Genomic DNA, 23,754 nt, shown 5'->3' with positions numbered 1-23,754 from the left:
CATTTTGCAAATCACGAGCGAGTCCCTTTAAGATCAATAGTATAAATCAAATCATACCTGTAACTATCAGAATGATCGAACTTGGACCAATCAGTGTAGCAAATAGAAGGATCGCCTGATACACGAGGAAGATGATGGAGACACGTGGGTTTAACTTGGAAACTACAAGATGAAAGACCAAAACATACATTTAGATATCAGTCTTTCTAGGGGCTGACTGTTCTACTAGCACATTTTTCTTGAAAGTTCTTTAGCGATTCAAGTCTAAGTACGTTATTTCATAACGCCAAATTTCTTAATTAATCTAGATTCTACTAGAATATTTTTTTTTATCGTGATTGTCATAAAGATGATTTCCTTTAAAAGTCCAAAACTAAGAAGGATGCAAATATAAACCAAATATTACCGATACAAAAATAGTGATTTTAGCTTAATCTTGTTATTATTCGATAAATTGGGGTTTAAATTTGAGAAATACAGCCTTCTCATTGGACAACCTGTAATATAAATCACTAACCCTTTTTTAAAATACCATGCAGCGCTTGATATACATTTTCAGACATTATGGGCAGACTTACAATATTCAAGTTCAATCCCGATCTAGCAATTAACAATTCAAACAAACATTTACTACATTATGTGCTGCAGTAAACAACGTAAAAACGGATGAGTGAAACCTAAATTCGAAACCGAAACCCTCAAAAACTCACTGATATTCCATTCCTTGATGAGCAGCATCAGGTTGGCTAATGTTGACGCCACCCAGCGACGCCTCTGTTTAAAGAACTCGTCGAAGTCTTCGGGACAATGTGTGCTGTTCTCAGACGCGGCGCAATACTCAATACGCCATCCACTCTGGACCTGTCAGTGAACGAACATAGTCAGATTGAGGAATCACGTGACTTAAAGGGGTTCTCATATTGGTCACCACGGGTCCCATCCAATGTAAACACACACTTAAGTAACGTTAATTTCTAAATAACGTTCCTGACAGAAAAGATATGAACATATTTCTTTGCCAAAGTTATTTTATTAGGTCAATTATTAGATGAAATCCGGCATTTCTTACATAACACCAAATAAATGTTTTTGTGTCGATTTAAATTTCTATTGCTACTTGACCACAAATACATATTGATATTGTAAGCGTTGACTAAAAGAATTTAATTAGAAGGCAATACAATCTACCACTTGAAGGCTAATTGCAATCGAAATTCTGCCGGTTTTCTTGTTCAAATATAAAATACAGCATACAGTCGAACCCCGATGTTTCGAACTCTCAGGGACAGCGAAAATACATCGAGCCTCGGGAAATTCGAGCAATCGGGATTTGTAAAATTCAGTAGAAACAAATTGGTCCTTAACATATAGTTCGAGCCAACGAAAATTCGAACCAACGAGGAGTTTGAGCCAACGAGGAGTTCGAGCCAAGCGAGTCACAGCCAACGGGTGCGACTGTTCAGCAAATAATTAAACTCACCAGGAGTGTACAAAACCATCTGTCCTCCCCCATGTCCTTGGTGAGGAAGTCGAAAGCGTGTTCCACGTTGGTCGCGTACTGGGGAAGAATATCCCTGATAGCTCGACACCTGTACACGCTGAAACATCCGGGTGAACAGAGAACTGATCCAATTACATGTTCTGCCGCCTGAAAAATAGAGATGGATGAAGAAACTTCAAAACAAGTTCGTTTGTTTTTTTCCATTTATGTACTTATCATTTCAAATGTGTGGATGTTTAGGTATGAAAACTATTGATCAGAAAGATTATAGGTAAATATGAAAACGGAATGAAATTAAAGCAAAAAGAGTGTCTGTTCAGTACATTTTTCTAACTATTGACGGATTAAATTGAGCTGTCATTGAAACATACATACATGTATTTTCCGTATAAGAGATAAGTTTATTTTACTGCCTTGCATTTCGAGTTGGACCCTGTTGCATTACAAAATGTCATGTTGGCGGCTTAATCTTTTGAGCATGTTGATATATCTTAATACTTAAAATGCTAAAATGTGACCTCTTGTCTTAATCACAAAACAATTCAGGCGTTACATTAAGTGAATGCCACATGTCACTAAATCGTATAGGCCAAATGTCACTAAATCGTTTAGGTCACATGTCACTGAATCGTATAGGTCACATGTCACTAAATCGTACAGATCACATGTCAATGAATCGTACGGGTCACATGTCACTTTGCCGTATAGGCCATAAGACAGATTACGGAATATCACGAATTTATTTGTTTCATGCGACTGTGAGTATAATCAGTTTTTTGTTTATACCAGTGACCACTGCCATATAAGAGCACTTGTTATAAGACAAGTGAACCACTCCAAACGGGGTTGGTAGTCATCGTTGGCAACCACGTGCATTTCTTCCGTTATACGTCAAACATACCGTGGAAAAAATCGACCAATTCTCGTATAATGAGTTTGCAGGAGGCAGAGGATACAACTCCTCTTTCAATGAAATAGCATGTTACAATTTAATTCTCTTTGATAACCCTGTTTTGTCAGTAGTCTCCACAGGTGAGTGGTCTAAACCGCTGTTTATATATTTGCAGCGATTAGGCGGACCGGGATCAATTCGAGCTTTCGCCGAACACTTTTTTCTACTGAAAACAACTGCCTCATTAATTGGTCATGGTTACGAACTTGTCTATGCCAATTCGTCCACGTTACACAACGAAGCACCGCGCAATAGTATTTCGGGGTTCTCAAACGATGGGTGATAGCTTCCTTCTCACTGATTAAAGCTGCACTCTCACAGATTGAAGGTTTGACAACTATTTTATTTTTGGTCTTAGAACGAGCCAATTGACAAACGATGATCGTCAGATCGCAGATTTTTATACTTAAGTTCAAAATTGATGTTTTATGCATTTTTCTTGAACCGTTAGTAACGGTTTAAGCCATAAAACATTAATTTTCGATCGGAAATATTAAAATCTACGATCTGATTTTTTGTCAGCAATCTTATATTATTGGTTTACAGATATTTAAACAAATATCTGCTTATTCTGAGACAAAATAATAAAAAAGGTAAAAACGGTTAAATCTGTGATAGTGCAGCTTTAACCTCCTTGTGACCTTTGCAATTTGACTTACCTTTTGAAACCAGTGACCAATCGCGTACTCGAAAACCTGGTACCACACAAGCGGACCGCTCCCAAGGGGGTGGGTCCTGGCGCACACCGCCCCGACTGTGTTATCTCGGGTCATGAGGTCAAGGAGGGCTTCCACAGAGTCAGGTGTGAACCTGACATCCGCGTCAGTTGTTAGGACAAAACAGTCTTCCTCCGATGCTTTAAAAAGTGAAACATAACCATGTAAGTGTGCATTTTGATCGCCTTAAAGCTGCACTCTCACAGATTGAACGTTTTGTCAGCAGTCTTTCATCACTGGTTTGCAGATATTTGCGCAAAACAATGTTAATTCCAAGACAAACAATAAAAACGGTAAATCTGTGAGAGTGCAGCTTTAAATAATAATTAGAACATACACATTATGAATTTAATATACGTTTACGTTTGAATTGGTTTAAATTATTTTCAAACCATATTCTTTCAATTACTTTGCATAAGATTATGATGATATTGGCCATATTGATGTTATTCGTAATGTTAAACTTCTGGCCCCAATTTCTCCAAACTGCTTAAGCTTAACAGGCTTGAGTCGCTTATTTCAATTAGCCAAAATACATACTGAAAATGGATTTTGATAATTGAAAAATGGTTTATTCTGATAATCATACAGATTTTCCTACATAATTTCTAAGACCTCTTGGGTAACAAACATGCCCCTTAATTTGACAACTTGACTATTATCACTCTTCAGCTTACCATTTTTGTCTTGTTTGAGGAGAAAGTCGAGAACATATGACATGTACATCACCTGGCTCCATCTCTTCTTATTCTTCACCTTGAAAAACATGACTAAATGTGAACATTTTGCGTCTGAATTTTACAAATGAGAAGTGTTACGATATGAGCATAAAAATGACGAAATAGTAACTACATGGGTATGATTTTTTGGCATGGTCTTAACTTGATGTATATGTATTGCTCTAGACACAAAACGGACATGCCTTTTGGAGTGACGTCAGAAATACGTCATACCTACTTCCGTATTTGACAAATATCTCTATATGAAAAAGCGATGTTCAATGGCAAACGTATGCAAATAATAACATGATGAATCACTTTGATTTAAAATGTATAAATGTTTTATCCTTGCTGCATGTTCATTAACCAGTAAAGATGAAAACATTAACTGCTGCCAAAGAGAACACCATTTCGGATAAATTTCAAGTCGGATTCTATTATTCAAGATGAGATATCCTTCTATGAAATTCCATCATCTCCCTTCTTATTGGTTTAAAATATGGGTTGGAGTTTGATTTAAAAATACAAATGGTTGTTAAAGTCTCCATTATTTCCCAAATAACTGGTAGCCAAATATCTCCTTTTTACCTATATATGCATAGGAAAGTGTAGTGCCTGCTTCATTTTGACACAATTACACATCGTTTAATATTTTCAAAAACGATCCATAGTTGGGACCTAGTAGTCAACAAAGTAAAAGCAACTTTAGAAACGATACAATCAAACACATCGAATATTAATTAGGTATGCATTCATTTGTAGATCCAGAACATACGTGTGATAAAATTGTCATTACAAATTTCTGAAAAAAAACCCATCCCTTTCTATGCTATAGTCAAAAGCATTTTTTTTCTCTCGAGGTACATATATGATAACCTGTCTACAGTTCCATTAAAAATGGCTATAATACTACACAGTCAAACGCCGTTGGCTCGAACTCCCAGGGACCGGTCAAAATATCTCTAGCCTCGAAAAAATCGAGCCAAGCGAAAATGTTTACCTTCAGGTTAAAGAAATAGGTCTTTAGCATCCAGTTCGAGCCAAAGAGGAATTCGAACCAAACGAGTTCGAGTCAACGGGGTTCGACTGTACATATTAATGTTTTAGCTACGTTTTCCGCATGTAACAAGTCATTTAAAGCTTAACGAAAAACCTGTACCTTCACATTATCTTTAAGGTGGATTCGGAACACCATGCCCTTCCCGCTGTCACCCGGCTTTAGTTGCCATGACAACGAGATTCCGTACGGGGTGGAGTTTTTTGTACAGTGTTCTGCCTTCACACCTACCATTGACAAGATAAAAAATGCACTATTCCTCCTAAATAACACATTTAATAATATTCCAAAAACGATAAATAAAAGTTGAACCCAATGGTTCTTATGAAGGATACCGAGTTCAATTCGAAAGAAATGCGCATAAAACACGGTATTTCTACCTTATAAGACTATAGTAAATCACAATAAATATTTTAGCATTCACCAATCATTTAATATTTTTGTGTTTTCATCTATTAAATCCACGGTTATATTATTGTTAATTGTTATTAATATTTTCCATAAATACATTAGTTAGTAAGCAGTTGAGGGTGCATAACTCAATTTTTTTTTTTTTTTTTTAAGTATTAATTTTGAATAAGAGTGTCACTTTAATGCACCCAGGTCCGAAGAAAAGCGGGGACTTTGACATTCGGTCAAGCCAACCCCGGGTAAAATCCCCGCCCTGCGGGGACGAACTGAAGGTCAAATCCCCGCCAAATGCCCCCGCCCCCAGGAAGTACAATATTTGCAATTGCATATTGTCTGATGACGATGCTGCTGTTCATTATCCGCAGCTGATAAAAATAGGTTTTACAATATGGTACAGCTACATACAGGGTACTCTTTACAGAGGCAATTCAGGTACCAGGTGCAAGCATTTTACCATTTTTACGTTAAATTATTGGCTAATGGGCTTATTTCTGTCGGCTTCATTGTATTTATGTTAAATAAAGGCACTAACCTAGCACAGTTTCAACAAGTGAAACCAGTTGTAGCACAAACTCCGTCGGGTTTCTGTCCTTAACAGCTCCATCAAAGAACACGTGGGCCTCAAAGTGCCGGTTGCCTTTTGCTTGTGCGAGATTAAGTCCTTGTATAGACTCCAGGAGCTGCTTCATCTCATAATCAGCCTGCATTTAAAGGTTAAAAAGATCAGCCTGGATGTCAAGGTGTTAATTGTCAGTCTGGATAATATGTGAAAATGCAGCCTGGATATTCAGATGTAAAAGAACAGCCTGAGTTCGCCTTATTGCTTATCAGTTTAGTTTGCTAAAGTATAGCACGTGTTGTGTTACAGAGTTCTCAGTATATTATAAATAATACAATGAAAACTACAGGGATAAGCTGAGTAGTCGAAAAAAAATGTTTAGGGGGACACTAGGCAAGGGTCGAAACGACAATGAACTAGAGACACAAACACAAGAGACACAAACACAAGAGACACAAACACAAGAGACACAAACACAAGAGACACAAACACAAGAGACACAAACACAAGAGACACACACACAAGAGACACAAACACAAGAGACACACACACAAGAGACACAAACACAAGAGACACACACACAAGAGACACAAACACAAGAGACACAAACACAAGATACACAAACACAAGAGACACAAACACAAGAGACACACACACAAGAGACACAAACACAAGAGACACAAACACAAGAGACACACACACAAGAGACACACACACAAGAGACACAAACACAAGAGACACACACACAAGAGACACACACACAAGAGACACAAACACAAGAGACACAAACACAAGAGACACACACACAAGAGACACAAACACAAGAGACACACACACAAGAGACACAAACACAAGAGACACAAACACAAGAGACACAAACACAAGAGACACACACACAAGAGACACAAACACAAGAGACACAAACACAAGAGACACAAACACAAGAGACACAAACATATAAATAGCGCATACACACATACAAACACAACACACACACCACTGACTTGTCAAGCGTTACTTTGACTAGATATTCAAGTACGAACAGCAACTATTACCTCTCTATACATCGTTGTACATATAATAATCTTTGACCGCTTGGCTTTTTCAGTCGGGTTTTGATGGCCTTCGTCGTGGTATTCATTCTTTCTGACCAGCATCAGCCATTGCTCCAGCAAAGCAGAATTGTACATTGGTGTCCAGAACAGCTGCAACAATGAAAACACAAGGAATATTCCGCATTGAGCTGTACTTTAATGGCACTAGGGCACATTTTGTTATTTGGGGCCGTCCCAAGAAAAGATTTTAGTCGTAACTTGATTCCTTTTAAATCTGTTTGCCAATTCGTCGATTATGTTTATTTCCTCAATTTAGAGTTCATTTTCAACACTGTCAAAAAGTTTAATTCATACAAATATAGAGCATATTGGTTGTGCGGTTAGCGCAGTTGTTAGCGCACTCGCTACTCACCAAGGCGACCCGGGTTCGATTCCCGGTCTAGACGCATGTGAGTTTGGTTTGTGGCCACCAAGCCGGACAATTGGGTTTCCTCCGGACACTCCAGTTTCCCCCACAACACAAGACCACACTCTCGCGCAACATCGTGCCAACGAGAGTGACTTTGTACAAGTTATCATAACTTAATTAAGATATATGTGTCGTACATTCAACTTATTTTAGTTCCATAGTTGACGTATTTTATTATATATTTGTGTGGATTAAACAGTACCAGAATCGGAATAATAAAGCGTGGGTTCCGACGATTGGCAGAAGTATACACCAATGTAGTGAATAGTGGCAAGAATAGAAATACATTATATCGTGATGATTAATGTATATCAATTTGTTAAAAGCTGCACTATCACAGATTGAACTTTTGACAATTTTTTTGTGTTGGAACGAGCAGTTTTTTCGTAAATAGATGAAAACCAGCTAGTAACGGTTTAAGCCATAAATCAGTTACATTTGAAATGGAAATATGAAAATCTGATCTTCTGTCAACAGCTTTTCATCACTGGCTTGCAGATATCTAGGCAAAAATATGCTAATTTCAAGACAAAAAATAAAAAAAAGATGGAAAAACGGTAAGTCTGTGTGAGTGCAGCTTCAAAGAGGCAACTTATAGTTTGATGCAATTAATACTTAATTTTAATGCATCATTATGTTTAACTTTTTAGACTGTTATGATTAACCCAAAAAACAGATAAAAAGCATATAAGCCTATTTGAATTAATAGCCACGTGGCCATAAATTATCTAGTAAAAACTCCACCAAAAATCGCTTAAAGTTTTTTTGTCTGTATCAAATCATATGCTATGTTTGTTTCGCTCCTTACAGTCAAATAAGTGGAACAAAAAAATAAGGCATTCTAATAAAACGTTTTGTTTTGAAAATACTTAGTGTGTGCACCCTTGACTAATATTGTGTCGTTTTAAAGTAGTCCCTTAACGAAGAAAATGCAGTGGTTCCTGAAACTTACTTATAAAATAACTATTAGGATTACCAGATGCTGTGTGTATAAATATTTGAAATATTGACCTACTTTTCAGAGATATAACATAATATCGCAGTTTTCATATTTTCCTTAAAGATTGATATTTTATGCCGATAAACTCAACGTTTGTAACGCGTTTAGACATGAAATAATATTTTCGAGCGTCAATATAAAATCTAGGATCTGATCTCTTGTCAGCAGTTTTATATCTCTGGTTTCCAGACATTAATGCAAAAATTGGCATATGGAAAGACAAAAAACTGTTGACAAAAACCAGTCAATCTCTGAGAGTGCAGCTTTCAGATATTTTATGAATACCAGTCCGGAGCAGTCACGATTAACAACAATGGCGTCTGAGTAATCTGCCCTTGGACTGATAAAATGTTCAGGTGAGCTATAAATAGATCAAAATAAATACATCCAGGCACACAAATATAAGCTTATTATACGGTTTTACCTGGTCTTCTTTGAGCATGACAACCGAGTTTGACCGAATGAGAATAAACCCGGTTGATAGTAACTGTGCGACGACCAGTAACACCAAGGCTGCGATTGCTATGTTTCGTTCCAATGTATCTATGGAACACTGCGAAGCTTCGGTAATATCTGTATCAAATATAATATTGGATTTCAATATACATTCGAACCCCGTTGACTCGAACTCGCTTTGCTCAAAATCCTCATAGCCTCGAACTAGTTGAAAAGAACCGATTGCTTTCAACTGAAGGTAAATATTCCCGCTTGGTTCGAATTATCCGGGGTTCAATGTATTTTGGTTGATCGCTGTGTGTTCGAGCCAGCGGGGTTCAACTGTATTCTTTTATGTTCAGAATTTAATTGTTAGATTACTATAATGTTATTAGTATACTATGGTTACACTTAATACATTTAGGAATAACAGATCATACGCCATTGGTTAACAAACAAATATTACTGAAATACTCGCCTGTTGTAATGACTATCTTATCACATAGTACGCCTGGGTATAGCAAAGCAAACGCCATCGGTGAACTGATAAAGGTCAACGGTATGGAAAATCCGAATTTCTGCATACAGGTTGTACATGCTATATAAGCTGTGAAGTATCCTGAAAAACAAGTTTGAAAACATCAAATAACATTTAAATCAAATATACAACGTGAAAAACTTGGTAAAACAAATTTACAACCGTAAAATACCATGTAAAACAATACAACCGTATAATTTAAGGGAAATATCAACACATATAGTTATTGTCGATGAGTGCAGTAAATCATGAAACTCTGGCACTGAAAAATATTTATAAATTTAATGGGACTTATTCACAACTATTTGAATGTTAATCCCAGGCAATGTCATCATAAAAACTTCCTATGTATGAAATTTGGTCAAGATATGTCATTCCTAACTGAAGTAATTCAGTTTCAATCGTTTTTCTATTTTAAGTAACAGTGACCTGGACCATGACTCCAGGGAACCAAACTCAACCCAATAGAAGGTCTTTGTAAACTCTACCTTACTACCAAGTTTGGTCAGGATAAGCCAACCTTAAGTTATTAACTTGTTCGGTTTAAACCGTATTCCTATTTTTAGGAACAGTGACCTTGACCTTGACCCCATGTGCGATAAATGCATCGCATGAAAAGGCTCCGTATACTCTTTCTTGATACCAATTTTAGTCAAGATATATCAACCCTAACTGAAGTTATTCAATTTCCACCATTTTTCTTTTTTTAGTAAAAGTGATCTTGACATTGACCACCCTGCCGCTCGCCTGCCCGCCCCAACAATGACGAACGTCTTTCTAATAACTAGGTTTCACAAAATCTGTTAAAAAAATCACCATCATTACTCAACTTAAATGAATAACAATGAAATGAATATTTGCAGTTTTGCGAGTTGAGTCTGAATTAAGAGCCTTAAACTTTAGACTCTTCGTAATCATAGCCCTAGACATTATTATCGAACATTTTACAACATATAATAGTATGATAAATCTGATTAAAAACCCATATAACATCCTTACCAAACAAACTTCCTATTACATTTCCAAAAAAGAAGATCCAGTACGATGAGCTAAGGTCGGAAAAATTTAGTTGTCCCCAACCTTTTCCATAATCACTAATCCCCGTAATCCCGTCGGGAGACGAGTAGTGAAAGAGGATCATAGATATGCCATATATCAGGATCGCTTTTAAGAACGACATATAGATGGTTAGCTTCCAAGATGGTCGTGTGTGTAGAGATGATTTGGAAGGTTGAGGACTGGCAATGTTTCCTGGTGGATAGGTGTCTGCTAGCTGGATACTTGTACGAATTGTGCTTTGAGTCTGAATGTAATCAAAATATAAGGTGTTTTATATTGTGTGTTGTTCACTGAGTCGTTTACAAGAAAATGTTTGTAATCTGTAATAACAGGTCATTTTGATCAGTTTATTTCATGTTTAACTATCAAGGATTATGATAATGATGATCGTTGTTGATACTTATCATGCATATGCCTTGTCCTCTGGGGCAATATTATCTAGCAGTATAGTAATAATGTAAAGAGCAACTAGAAGCACCAAGTCTTTTCTTAAATACGACTAGGGCAGAACTAGGTATCATCTTAAATACGGCGAGGGCAGAACTAGGTATCACCTTAAATAAGACTAGGGCAGAACTAGGTATCATTTTTAATACGACTAGGGCAGAACTAGATATCAAATTAAATACGACAAGTGCAGAACTAGGTATCATCTTAAATGCGACTAGGGCAGAACTAGGTTTTATCTTAAATGCGACTAGGGCAGAACTAGGTATCATCTTAAATACGACAAGGGCAGAACTAGGTATCATCTTAAATACGACTAGGGAATATCTATGTATCGTCTTAAATACGACTAGGGCAGAACTAGGTATCATCGAAAATACGACTACGCCAGAACTAGGTATCATCTTAAATACTACGAGGGCAGAACTAGGTTTCATCTTAAATACGACAGGGACAGAACTAGGTTTTGCCTTAAATACGACGACGGTAGAACTAGGTATTGCCTTATATACGAGGGCAGAACTTGGCCTTATTTCAAATACGATGAGAGCAGAACTAGGCATGTTCTGAAACATAAATAAAAATGTAGAGGGTAGAAGTAGGTCTAATCAACAACGGGGACAGAGCTGCGATTAATCTAAACACGACGAGGGTAGAACAAGGTATTGTTTAAATACAACGGAGGCTGAACTAATATTATCTTAAATGTTCCGTGCGCAGACCTGTATCCAAATACGACTAAGACATAACTAGGTTTAATGTTTAAGCCGTCAAGAACAAAATTTAGTTTTGTCTTAAACATGACGAGCGCAGAACTGATTACATCTGAATTACGGTGAGGTTGAAGACAAGGACAGAACAAGATCTTGTCTTTAATCCGACGAAGACAGAACTATGCCCTATCTTAAAAACGACGAGGGCAGAACAAGATATTTTCTTATATCACAACTATGACCTTTCTTAAGCATGACGAGGGCAGAAAAAGATCCTATCTTAAATAAGACGAAGGCAGAACTATGCCCTATCTTAAAAACGATGAAGGCAGAACTATGCCCTATCTTAAAAACGACGAAGGCAGAACTATGCCCTATCTTAAAAACGATGAAGGCAGAACTATGCCCTATCTTAAAAACGACAACGGCAGAACTATGCCCTATCTGAAATACGACGAATGCAGAATAGTACCCTATCTTAAAAACGACGAAGGGATAACTATGCCCTATTCTAAAAACGACGAAGGCATAACTATGCCCTATCTTAAAAACGAAGAAGGCAGAAATATGCCCTATCTTAAATAAGACGAAGGGATAACTATGCCCTATTCTAAAAACGACGAAGGCAGAACTATGCCCTATCTTAAAAACGACGAAGGCAGAACTATGCCCTATCTTAAAAACGACGAAGGCAGAACTATGCCCTATCTGAAATACGACAAATGCAGAACAGTACCCTATCTTAAAAACGACGAAGGGATAACTATGCCCTATTCTACATACGACGAAGGCAGAACTATGCCCTATTCTACATACGACGAAGGCAGAACTATGCCCTATCTCATATACGACGAGACTTTTTGATGGAAAATGGCCGAGGTGTTACGAATGATGTTCTTGATGGAAAATAGCCGAGGAGTTCAGAATAGCTTACGTCACTCATGTTCTGGTAGCCACTTGCAGACGACACTCTGCTGCTAGTTACATCCGACACTGTTTCAATTGTCTCGGTCAGGGGTTCGGTTTCGGTGTCTTCTATATTTTGGTACGCGTTCACGTCCTCCTCTCCTAGATTAAGTAGGTACCTTAAATTAAAAAAAAAATCAATGTGTTTCAGGAGCAGTGCGAACAGTCGTAGAAAGGATTTCATAACTAAACACAACAGAAGTAACCTGGTCCACCCGGGAGTCGAACCCGGTTTGTCCGATTCACAGTCCAACGTTCTACCGATTGAGCAATCCGGGCGGACAATGTTGCTTGGATCTTGCATCATTGCTTGTATAAGACGCGGCCGGTAAGATATTATGCATATTCTTGGCGGGATCTGACTTGCGTCAACCAATGAAAATTAATGGCTATATATTGATAGGAAGAAACAGTGTTTGAAAATGCATTTATTTAGAAAATACCTTTGAACACCAGGCGTCCACGAAATTGATAAACACAAAACAGCGACTGGAGTCATGATGTAATCTTCAATTTTGCTCGTCTCTTTAAAACAGAGGTAACCTGAAACACAGAGGGTTTGAGTGATAAATGAGAAAAGGTTCTATATGCAATTATAAATATGTCACATATGACCGTTTCGCTTCAACCCTTCGAGTTAAAGGCTGAACTACATGAAGGTGAAGGTCATATTCAGAATAAAGTTCGACTCTTTTTATTCCTCCTTAAATGATGATTAAGGTCATATTCAGAATAAAGTTCGACTCTTTTTATTCCTCCATAAATAAAGGTGAAGGTCATATTCAGAATAAAGTTCGACTCTTTTTATTCCTACATAAATGAAGGTGAAGGTCATATTCAAAATAAAGATGGACTCTTTTTATTCCTCCATAACTGCAGATAAAGGTAATATTTAGAACTAAGATAGACCTTTTTTATTCCTCCATAAATAAAAATGATCATCATGATAGATAATATCTAGAAAGGGAACACATTCCGAGCATTATAATTTAAAGTTAAATTCATAGAAACAACATCACCTACTGATACACGATTCTCAGCAGATTCATCAAAGAACGCTTTATTGCTAAAAATAAATACCGATGAGTCGATCTCCTACGCAGTTATTAACCCAATCGGAACATCTCGGCCATTTTCCATCGAAAACAACCGTACCTTCAGATAATTTGGTATCAAAGACAATTGTATGTTGGACAATGCAGTTGATACTTAGTATTAGTAGGAATATAACGTGATTCAAAATAAATGTTCGGAACAAGTTTGTTATCGTTGATGACAAATACCACAAATGCATCCTCGGCACCCCAGCGTATCATAACCTATATGATACCCTGGGTAAATCAACTCTAAAATATATCGTACTCATGAATAATTAATAAGGTAAAATCCAGCAGCCGCATGATTGGTCGCCTGAGACACACCTCATGCGGTGCGGAATTGGCCGAAAAGTTACGGATGTAATCTCGATTCGAAATAATCCAATGAGATCACGGCTTACAAATCGTTTAAGGCAGGATATTGTTAAATATGCCGGTGGCTCTTCACAAAGGAGATACTTTCCTTTTTGTTATCGGCTATTTCATTGGTCGGAAAATGCTTATGAATATTCAAGATTTACAAGTTTCCCTAGTCAATTTGCACACGGAAATCATAATTATAGGTTATGATACGCTGGGGTGGCGAGGGTGCACAGATATTAGCTTCGCAAATTATGTGACATTCTGCCAATCTTCAGTTACTTTACGTACCTGTCAATCCGCAACCGCCAATTTCAAACAGAAGCGCCATTAGGAATCTGAACTTCTCCCTTGCCTGTGCATCGCGTCCAAGTAGGAAGCTTATCACAAGATTGTAGAAGATCGGCGCAATGAACACGCACATCATGAGAAGAACGGAGATCACTGGTTTATTGTTGATTCCGGGGATTTTGAAAATGAAGATGGCGATGCCAACGGATTCCAGAAGACATACCACTGTCGCCTATAATGAAAACGAGATATTGTGACTATTAAGAGTGTCACAAAGTTTCGTCAAGATTAGATAAGAATTGCTCGAGCTATAGACCAGATAAGGTAAATGTTGACGAATAAAGACGATATGATGGCGACAGTGTCGCCTGTAATGTAAACGAGATATTATGACCATGAAAGAATCATAAAGTTTTGTGACCATTGGTGACCCATGTGAGCACCCCTTTGAAGTCACGTGATACCTCGACCTGGTTTAGGCATATGCGATTCTTGTTGTTATAGCTTACCTAACGAAGGGTGAAATCTGTTTCCTAATCTAAATGAGGTAAATTATATATAATATAAATTGATGCAATATTAAAACTAAAAATTAATTATCATGCTAAACTTGTCAGACTTTAATGATCAAAACAAAAATGGCTTATTATTTGTTTACACATTTTGTGTAAAAAGTACAAGCTATATTTTGGCGCTTTTTAACTGGGGAATTCGTGGCCACGTAGTTATTAATTGAAAACAAAAAAAACATTTGCTACTATTTTGTATTTAGTTGTTATGCTTTGTCTTCTCGATAAATATATGTTATTTAACCTACCGCTATCATTGACCTCTTCGACGGCCATGGAATGTCCTTACGGAAAGCTCCCCGCATAATACCCCTTATGAAATTGAATATGTGAGGTATGACTGCCATCATTTGTAGCATAATAAACATCCCCGGAGCATGGCCGTCCTTTCCTGCATGGAACATACGGTTTGAAATGGATATAACCGATATCTGAAATGCAAATTATTGATATTTTAAAGGGACATGACTGATATCTAAACTTTACATGCCCGATATCTGAAGTGCATATCATTGACATTTTAAAGGAACACGACTGATATACAAAATCAACAGGACCGATATCTGAAGTGCAAATCATTGATAATTTAAATGAACACGACTGATATACAAACTCAACATGACCGATATCTGAAATGCAAATTATTGATATTTTAAAGGAACACGACTGATATTTAAACTTTACATACCCGATATCTGAAGTGCATATCATTGACATTTTAAAGGAACATGACTGATATACAAACTCAACATGACCGATATCTAAAGTGCAAATCATTGATATTTTAAAGGAACATGACTGATATACAAACTCAACATGACCGATATCTAAAGTGCAAATCATTGATATTTTAAAGGAACATGACTGATATACAAAATCAACAGGACCGATATCTGAAGTGCAAATCATTGATATTTTAAAGGAACATGACTGATATACAAACTCAACATGACCGATATCTTAAATGCATATCTTTGATATTTTAAAGGAAACGACCAATATCTGAAACGTATTTTTCTCTTATCTAAAATAAGCAGAAGTTCAATCTGAATTTGAAATGACTGATATATAGAATACATAGAATAGGTATAGCCCTTATCTGATGTGGCTATGACTGATATCTTATGAGGCTATTACTGATATCTGATTTATATCTAATGTGGCAATAACTGATATCTAACTTGACTATTATTGATAGCTGATGTGGCTATAACTCTTATCTGATGCGGTTTTTACTGCTATCTGATGTGGCTATAATTGATATATGGTGTGGCTATAACTGATATCTGATTTTACTATTACTGATATCTGATGTGGCAATTACTTATATCTGATGTAGCTAAAACTGATATCTAATGTGGCTATAACTGATTTATTGTGTGGTTATTACTGATATCCGATGTGGCTATAACTGATATCTGATTTGGCTATAACTGATATCTGATGTGGATATAACTTGTATCTGATGTGGCTATAAGTGATATATTGTGTGGTTTTTACTGATATCCGATGTGGCTATAACTGATATCTGATTTGGCTATAACTGATATCTGATGTGGCTATAACTTGTATCTGATGTGGCTATAACTGATACCTGAAGTGGTTATAACTGATATCTGATGTGGCTTTAACTGATATCTGATGTGGCTTTGTCTGATATCTGCTGTGATAATGACTTGTATCTCATGTGGCTTTAACTGATATATGAAATGGATATCACATATGACAAATGTATGCAGTTTTTGAATTGAATCACATACATCTGTATACTATATTGCATGTGTTAAAAGACTCATATCTGCCACAGTACTCGTTAGCACATGCCAGACAGTCGATAAGTCTCTAGAAAATTTAATTAGAACAAGTGAGCTTCCGATAATCGATTTTAATTGAAGATTAATTGGGTTTTCCTGAAATCGGCGACAATCGATTTTATTTGGTTATAATCGATCACTGATTCAACCGGCATTTTTTCGGTTAATGTCTGCCAATTTTCTCCTCTGAATTCGATTTAAGCTTATACATTCGGAAGTGTTGAATTGTAATTGTTGCACAAGAATAAATATACAACTAAGGTATTTTCAAAAACTGATTATACTATCGATATGCGGTTATTTGAGTGGAACCGAGTATTGTTAATTATACTGAAACCGTTTCCCAACACCACGTTAAAGCTGCTCACAGATATACCATTTTTACAACTTTTCTTTGTTTTTTTTTGTCTTGGAAAGAGCAATTTTTTGCGTAAACATCTTCAAACCAATGATATAAGATTGCTGACAAAACATTAGAACTTAGTTTTTCCGTTCGGAAATTAATGTTTTATGGCTTAAATCGTTACTTTTTGTCAACAGTCTATTATAACTGGTTTCCATGGATTTTCGCAAAAATAGCTCGTTCTAAGACAAAAAAAAGTTGTCAAAACATTAATCTGTGAGAGTGCGGCTTCTCTGACTTTGAATCTGATAATCATGAAGGTGGTCGGGAGTTCGTTACCTTTTTTAGCCACATTTTGTTCTAAGCCATATAATTGCCCAGCCCAGAGGATGTGTGAGCTAATTAAATCAAGTAACGACCCTACCATCTGACAAGTGCATGTAAGTACAGTCGAACCCCTTTGGCTCGAACTCGCTTGGCTCGAACTCCCCTTGGATCGAACGAGATGTAAAAAAAACGATTTTTTTAACTGAAGGTAAACAATCCCGCTTGGTTCCTTAGAGTTCGAGCCAACGGGGTTCGACTGTAGCAGGACATATCTTAAATTGAAATGATTTATATCAGATTTGTCCGATAAAAATGACGTACTTATACAGTCAGCTATAGAACTGCCATTGTGCTTTAAACAGGATGTTGATAAAATGTCCGTTTACCGGGCTTGCTCATTTAGTTTCCATTGTTTTAACTATCAAATCAACATATTAACACTGAAAGAAGTTTATATTTGAAAGATATATCAATGATATAAAGGAGGTATGAAGTCATTAAAATGTTTTTACTGATAAAACAAGACTATTTAAAAGAGATATCTGTGTGACAATTGTTTTATCTTTAAATTTATTTTACATCTCTCGAAAATCGTTTTCACGCAGATTTAGTTACTGTAGTAGTTTACGTGCACTTAATTTATGACCATAACGTATGGTAATTTGGTAACGTTGGAGCGTGCATGCATTGCCTGGGCTGTATTCAAATTCATTGGAAGTTTTGTCCTTTGACACGCCTCATTGATTCCATTCAGTCGATTGGCCAGTATATTGTTATTTTTATCCAATCAAATCACTTGGATTTCGAATTTAAAATTAAATGAAATCTAAGGTGATTTTTGAATACAGATCCAGGCGGAGGATTTTTAATCAAAGTTAATAAATAATAATGCAGACACGAAGCTAGGGCCAATTTGGGATTACGATGACGGACAGCATATATACCCCTTTACCCCCTTCCACTTCGGTTTTTATTTCAATTCAGGGTTTTTGGTTTGACAAAAACTTGTCGAAATGCGTATTTGCGTACATTTAGCTATGCGCCTGTTATGCAATGTAAATACACAGACACAAGCCTAATTATCGAATTTCGAACGATAACCCAGTTTAAAGGTGCAAGGTTTAAGTCTGAATAGGTAAGTTATGTCAAAATACAGGCTGTAAAGTCATGCAAAGCATGTTGCGGAAGAAAGCCCCTTTAGAATATGCACGGTCACTGTGAACCTCTTAACGAATTATGACGTTTTCGGTGTAAGCGTGCTGCATTCATGGCTCTTTAATGTTTAATAACTGTATAACGATTCACAGGTGGATGCAGTGAAAACATATAGCTACATTTCCTTGTATTTCGGTTATGTCGAATACCCATTATCTCCAAGTATTTGTCGAGGTCCTGACGGCTTCGACATAACCTGTATAATGGCATAATATATATAGTATGTTATGTCTTAACATGTAAAAATAACGTCGAGTTATGCTAGTTGTTTTGTTTTTTAAAGGCCTTTATATCGAAACGTCAATTAAAAGTTTTGTTTATAACTTTTTAGTTGTAACACAAAAAAATGTCATAAGACAACACTCACCTTGCTGAGATTAACAAAGGTGTTTGTTTCATTTAAAATGGTGAAGAAAAATATTTTTGTTTTGTTTTAAGTCTTCATTCGAAATAAAATGCTGACTTCTGACGTTTTATTCATTTATGCCGCAATTTATCACGTGATGTACACACTGCCACTGACACTGACTCACCTTGCTGAAATTAACAAATCCCAGTATCAATACAAATAGCAGGAACGTCGAGATCCATTTGATGAGGACGACTTTCTTGGATGGACGATGGCGGTAGTCCTTCTTCTTGCGATACTCGACCTCAATCTTTGACGGCATTTGGATCACCAGTTTTTGCCGTGGTTCCTCTGGACCCCGCGCATGACCCCGACCGGCTGCGGCTCTCGCTGTTAAAAGAGAACTTCTATAGGTAAAACGGTTTTACGAATATTTTACCACCATTGCAATAAAAAAATGACCTTATAGGCGGAAGAAAAAGAAAACACTTGACTAGTATTAGCTTCGATATTAAATTTATTAATATAACATGTTAATAAACATTACAATACAACATTTGAGCCTACTGGCGGAAGAGAAAGGAAACACGAGTCTAGTAATAGTTTCGGTATTAAATTTATTTAATTTACATGTTAAAAAACTACAAGTTATATCAGCATTATAGTTATTAAATCTCTTGTTAGCAGGATGTTAAGCGAAAGCAAATATTTAAATATACTTTTATTGCTTATAAATAATTAATATTGGATAAACATTGTCTTATCAATAAAAAATAAACAAGTTCTTTACAAATGGATGCAGGAATCAATCGTAGGTCCTCTTTGTATATGAACGTGCAGGGGCGTAGCTAGGACTTAAAAAACCTTGTAGACCCGATTATTCTACCCGCTCGTCCTGTTTGATCAATACTTACACGATACGTTTGACTCTAGAGTCGATCCGAACGACGGTCCATCCATCTCTGCAGTCGTTCCTCCAAGTTCTTGGATAAATCTCCTTAAGTTTTTGATAACACCTCTTCTATAGAATGACTAAGTTTCGCATCATCTAAAATAAAATCAGTTTTATATTACCACATTGGTATAACTGTAGAATGTTTTACTTCGCGTAAGGGTCCTGTTACATTCGTGAACACAATTTCTATGTTGTACGTATAATGAATTCAAGTTCATTTGTAACCTCCTCACCACTTCCTTATATGTCTTTATCGATTGGTCACACTGATTGCAAAGTGGATGTTGGCACGTTACAAAAATATCATCACATTTAATTGTATATGTGTCTGTGTTTGATAACAATTATCAGCAATTTGAAACATAAACAATAACTCTCACGTAATACCGCACATAGCAAATGTCAGTAACAAAGGTTTGCAGCTCGTACACAGTCTACACTCGCTATTTCGAACTCTGTTATCTCGATGATCTGACTGTGTTGAGCTTTTTTCGATTTTTTTTCGGTTAAGGTATACTGTTTTTGATTTCGGTTATACCGAATTGTCGTTATCTCGAAGTATTTCCCGAGGTCTAAACAACGTTGACATGTCTTACTAAAAATAGCACATTCAAAAAAGGTTTGAATTACCAGAACATCGAGATAAGAGAGTTTGACATAGGGAGTTTCGGCTCTATAGTATAAAGAAAACAACAGAGAAAAAGAAACAGTGAGTTATAACTTCATACGTTCATATGTTAAAGGACATGCAAAGAGAATCGGTCACCATGGGGTGGTATTTGGTATGCAATTGAAGTAAATCATAGGGACATACATTATTGATTTCATTCACTCTATTGGTCAGTTATTAATAACAAGAAATCCGATTAGCTTAATCGTTCTTAAATCCAATTAAGACCAATTTTGAATACCAGCCTTCTCCGAATAATCAGTGACCCCTCCCCAACCCCACCGCCTAACACTCCAATCCGTGCAGTGTCTCGACGCACCGACATCGTGTGTGTAACTGTACCATTAAAGGGTTTCGTTCACGTTTTATAATGTGAGACATAGAAAATATGTTCAAAGTCCAATTAAGACTGTAACAGTCGGATCCCTATGCCTCGAACTCGCTTTGCTCAACTTCTTCGTTATCTCGAACTGGAGGCAAAGGACCGATTTATTTGACTATAAATTTTTCGAGGCTCGAGGTATTTTCGCCGGCCCCTTGGAGTTCGAGCCAGCGGAGTCCAACTGTACTATAACAAAAATATTTCATAACATAAGTTTTCTCGGGTTTAAATTTTCAAAGAACTGTATAATGAGCACTTGCCTGTTGCTGATTCGTGTTATTTCATAAAGCGACTTTAACAATGTTATAAAAAATAGTTTTCCAAAACGATGATCGGTGAGTGGGTCCCTATAAAACAGAAATTGTTTTTTACAATTAACGAGCCTTTGAAGACAAAAGCCCCTTTTAAAAATATATGCTTAATTTTAATTCTTATCCATTGCCATAAGTTATATATGCACGTTAGGAAATTAATGATAGCCAAATTGAAATTTAAGTTACTGTGTACTTTCTTAAGCAATTGTATATAGCTATTATTCAGTGTACGTATCATGTATGTAAAATCGGTGTTAAACTCTTCTTCCATTCGATGAAATAATGATTCATTCAATTACTCATTAAATTGGGATATTTGGAAAGTGAATACGCTCTCAATTTAAAGCAACTTCCTTTTAAAGTTTAGTTAAAACACCAACCGGATTAAATTTGCAAATCCGGAATTTTTGCAAAATTATATTCTTTGTTTTTCACCACATGCTTTTCATGTTTATATTATTGAAATGTGTTCGGTAATACTAATAAGAGATATTTTTTTGATCCCTCATATTTGATTTAGAAATATGTTGATTTTTTTTTGCGTTTAAAGTCAAGTTTTCCAATGTGATTCCCATTGAAAAATGGCCTTCCTATTGGAAATTGGATTTCCAATTGGAAAATCAGCCCAATATTTTTTTTTTTTTTTTTTAAATTCTCCCACATTTAAGATAGAGGTGATGAATAACAATCATTTTTAAATTAGACATATTATATAAATATATATATCAAACTTTGCAACATTGTACGTCATTCAATTACATACATAACGGAATAAAACGAAAACAGAGTTTATAATGTTTCTATCCGAATAATTTAACTTACTCTAATATTTTAAATGTGCACTCTCACAGATTGAACGTTTTTACAACTTTTTTTATATTTTTTATCTTGGATCAATTTCTGCGAAAATCAATGGAAACCAGTTATATAAGATTGCAGACAAAAAATTCGATCACAGTTTTTTATATGTAAGTTCAAAAATTGATGTTTTATGCATTTTTCTTAAACCGTTAGTAATGGTTTAAGCCATAAAACACTAATTTTTGAACGGAAATATGAAAATCAACGATCTGATTTTTTGTCAGCAATCTTATATCGTTGCAGATATTTACGCAAAAATTTGCGCATTCCAAGACAAAAAATAAAAAAAAGTTATCAAAGCAGTATATCTGGGAGAGTGCAGCTTTAAAGCGGTTGAATGCACACTTAAGAAAGCTATACGTGCATGGATAAGCATTCAATATGTAAACACTATTTTAAAGCTTGTGAAGCACTTTACTATAAATGTCAGTTCAATTATTGAAATGGTTATTAGGGGTTGATTCAGCGTTTAGCTTAAGAGGGGGCGAACTTTTAGGAGAGCAACTTAGTAAGTACGTCCCTTTCTCTAAATACATAAAATACATGGCTATGATGAGCTTATTGGGGCATAAGGTCGTTCCCGAGAGAATTGTTCGTCATCTTAGTCTGAAATAGTGCCTTCAAATGCATTGACTCCATAATAAATCGACGTTAATATATTGACGTAAAATATACTTTTTAGACGTGGGGGGGGGGTACAGTCTATATCTCCATCCAATGGATTTTCAGGCTGGCATACATTAAGTGCTTATTCATTAAGAATTTCAGCTTTCGCAGATATAAAGCTGACATTGTGTCAGCCAATGAGGTAGTATTTTAAGACAGATGGATTCGCTAAGCTCACTCTGTCCATAAAACTATTACTTCAGGTCATCTAACTACTACTTAACATAAGATAAGCTATTTATTTTATAAATAATATCGTTTTATCGTTCTATTTCGAAGTGAAATGAAAATGTAAATATATATGTTCAATACCATTCAATGAGTAAAATTATATCAACAATAAAATCCAAATATAACGAAGGACATAAATGTACATTATATTGCAATTGAAGATACAGAAATATACATGATTATCAATTCTTCAAAATAGAAACCTCCATCATTAAACTGATAACGTTACATATAAATGAACATCCTTTTATTAAAAACACACCCTTAAAATATGCTGACAAACACCTTACCTAAGATAAAAGAGGTGACTCCTATTTTCCTCCTTCTTCGTCTCGTGAAACTATTATACGTTTTGTGAAGTATTCATCAATATTCCCCACACATGTACAATTAGGTCACATGCATCTCGGTACTTTCGTTTTCAAAACACATCATATATTTATCACATACTGCCTTATAACTTTTGGTTTAAATGCACTTAAAAACATTCACAAATAGATTAACTTCCCGTTCGAATAATATACTATCCTCAGAGTCATATGCCTATTTATATTGAACTCAATGGTAAAATGAAGTTTTATCTTAACAGCCGGGTTTAAAAGAATTTAGTTCAACGCTATCACTGAATACTTGTCTATCTTTATCACTTATGAGAGGTTATCATAAATTATTGTTTCGATATTGTTTATCTGCCTTAAGAGTTTATTTTAAGG

At 36.0% G+C, this 23,754-nt stretch overlaps 1 protein-coding gene across 1 annotated transcript in view; it reads right to left on the bottom strand.

Moving 5' to 3' along the window:
• LOC128222361 (uncharacterized) overlaps window positions 1–23,748 on the bottom strand; it is a 44,989-nt gene extending 21,241 nt beyond the window's left edge. Inside the window, exons 1-18 of the mRNA XM_052931338.1 lie at window positions 23,332–23,748; window positions 19,877–20,010; window positions 19,147–19,352; window positions 15,163–15,345; window positions 14,346–14,577; window positions 13,041–13,140; window positions 12,566–12,716; window positions 10,412–10,715; window positions 9,353–9,493; window positions 8,864–9,012; window positions 6,971–7,120; window positions 5,889–6,057; window positions 5,048–5,172; window positions 3,847–3,925; window positions 3,113–3,309; window positions 1,481–1,648; window positions 711–861; window positions 58–162 (exon numbers count right to left, since the gene is read on the bottom strand). Of these exons, the coding sequence (XP_052787298.1) occupies window positions 58–162; window positions 711–861; window positions 1,481–1,648; window positions 3,113–3,309; window positions 3,847–3,925; window positions 5,048–5,172; window positions 5,889–6,057; window positions 6,971–7,120; window positions 8,864–9,012; window positions 9,353–9,493; window positions 10,412–10,715; window positions 12,566–12,716; window positions 13,041–13,140; window positions 14,346–14,577; window positions 15,163–15,345; window positions 19,147–19,352; window positions 19,877–19,922 (2,656 nt within the window). The 5' untranslated portion in view covers window positions 19,923–20,010; window positions 23,332–23,748. The remainder of the gene's footprint in view (window positions 1–57; window positions 163–710; window positions 862–1,480; window positions 1,649–3,112; window positions 3,310–3,846; window positions 3,926–5,047; window positions 5,173–5,888; window positions 6,058–6,970; window positions 7,121–8,863; window positions 9,013–9,352; window positions 9,494–10,411; window positions 10,716–12,565; window positions 12,717–13,040; window positions 13,141–14,345; window positions 14,578–15,162; window positions 15,346–19,146; window positions 19,353–19,876; window positions 20,011–23,331) is intronic.
• Between the last annotated feature and the right edge of the window lie 6 nt (window positions 23,749–23,754).

This window comes from Mya arenaria, chromosome 16, assembly GCF_026914265.1.
Source record: "Mya arenaria isolate MELC-2E11 chromosome 16, ASM2691426v1".
Taxonomy (NCBI): domain Eukaryota; kingdom Metazoa; phylum Mollusca; class Bivalvia; order Myida; family Myidae; genus Mya; species Mya arenaria.
This window is presented reverse-complemented; position numbering and strand designations above follow the sequence as displayed.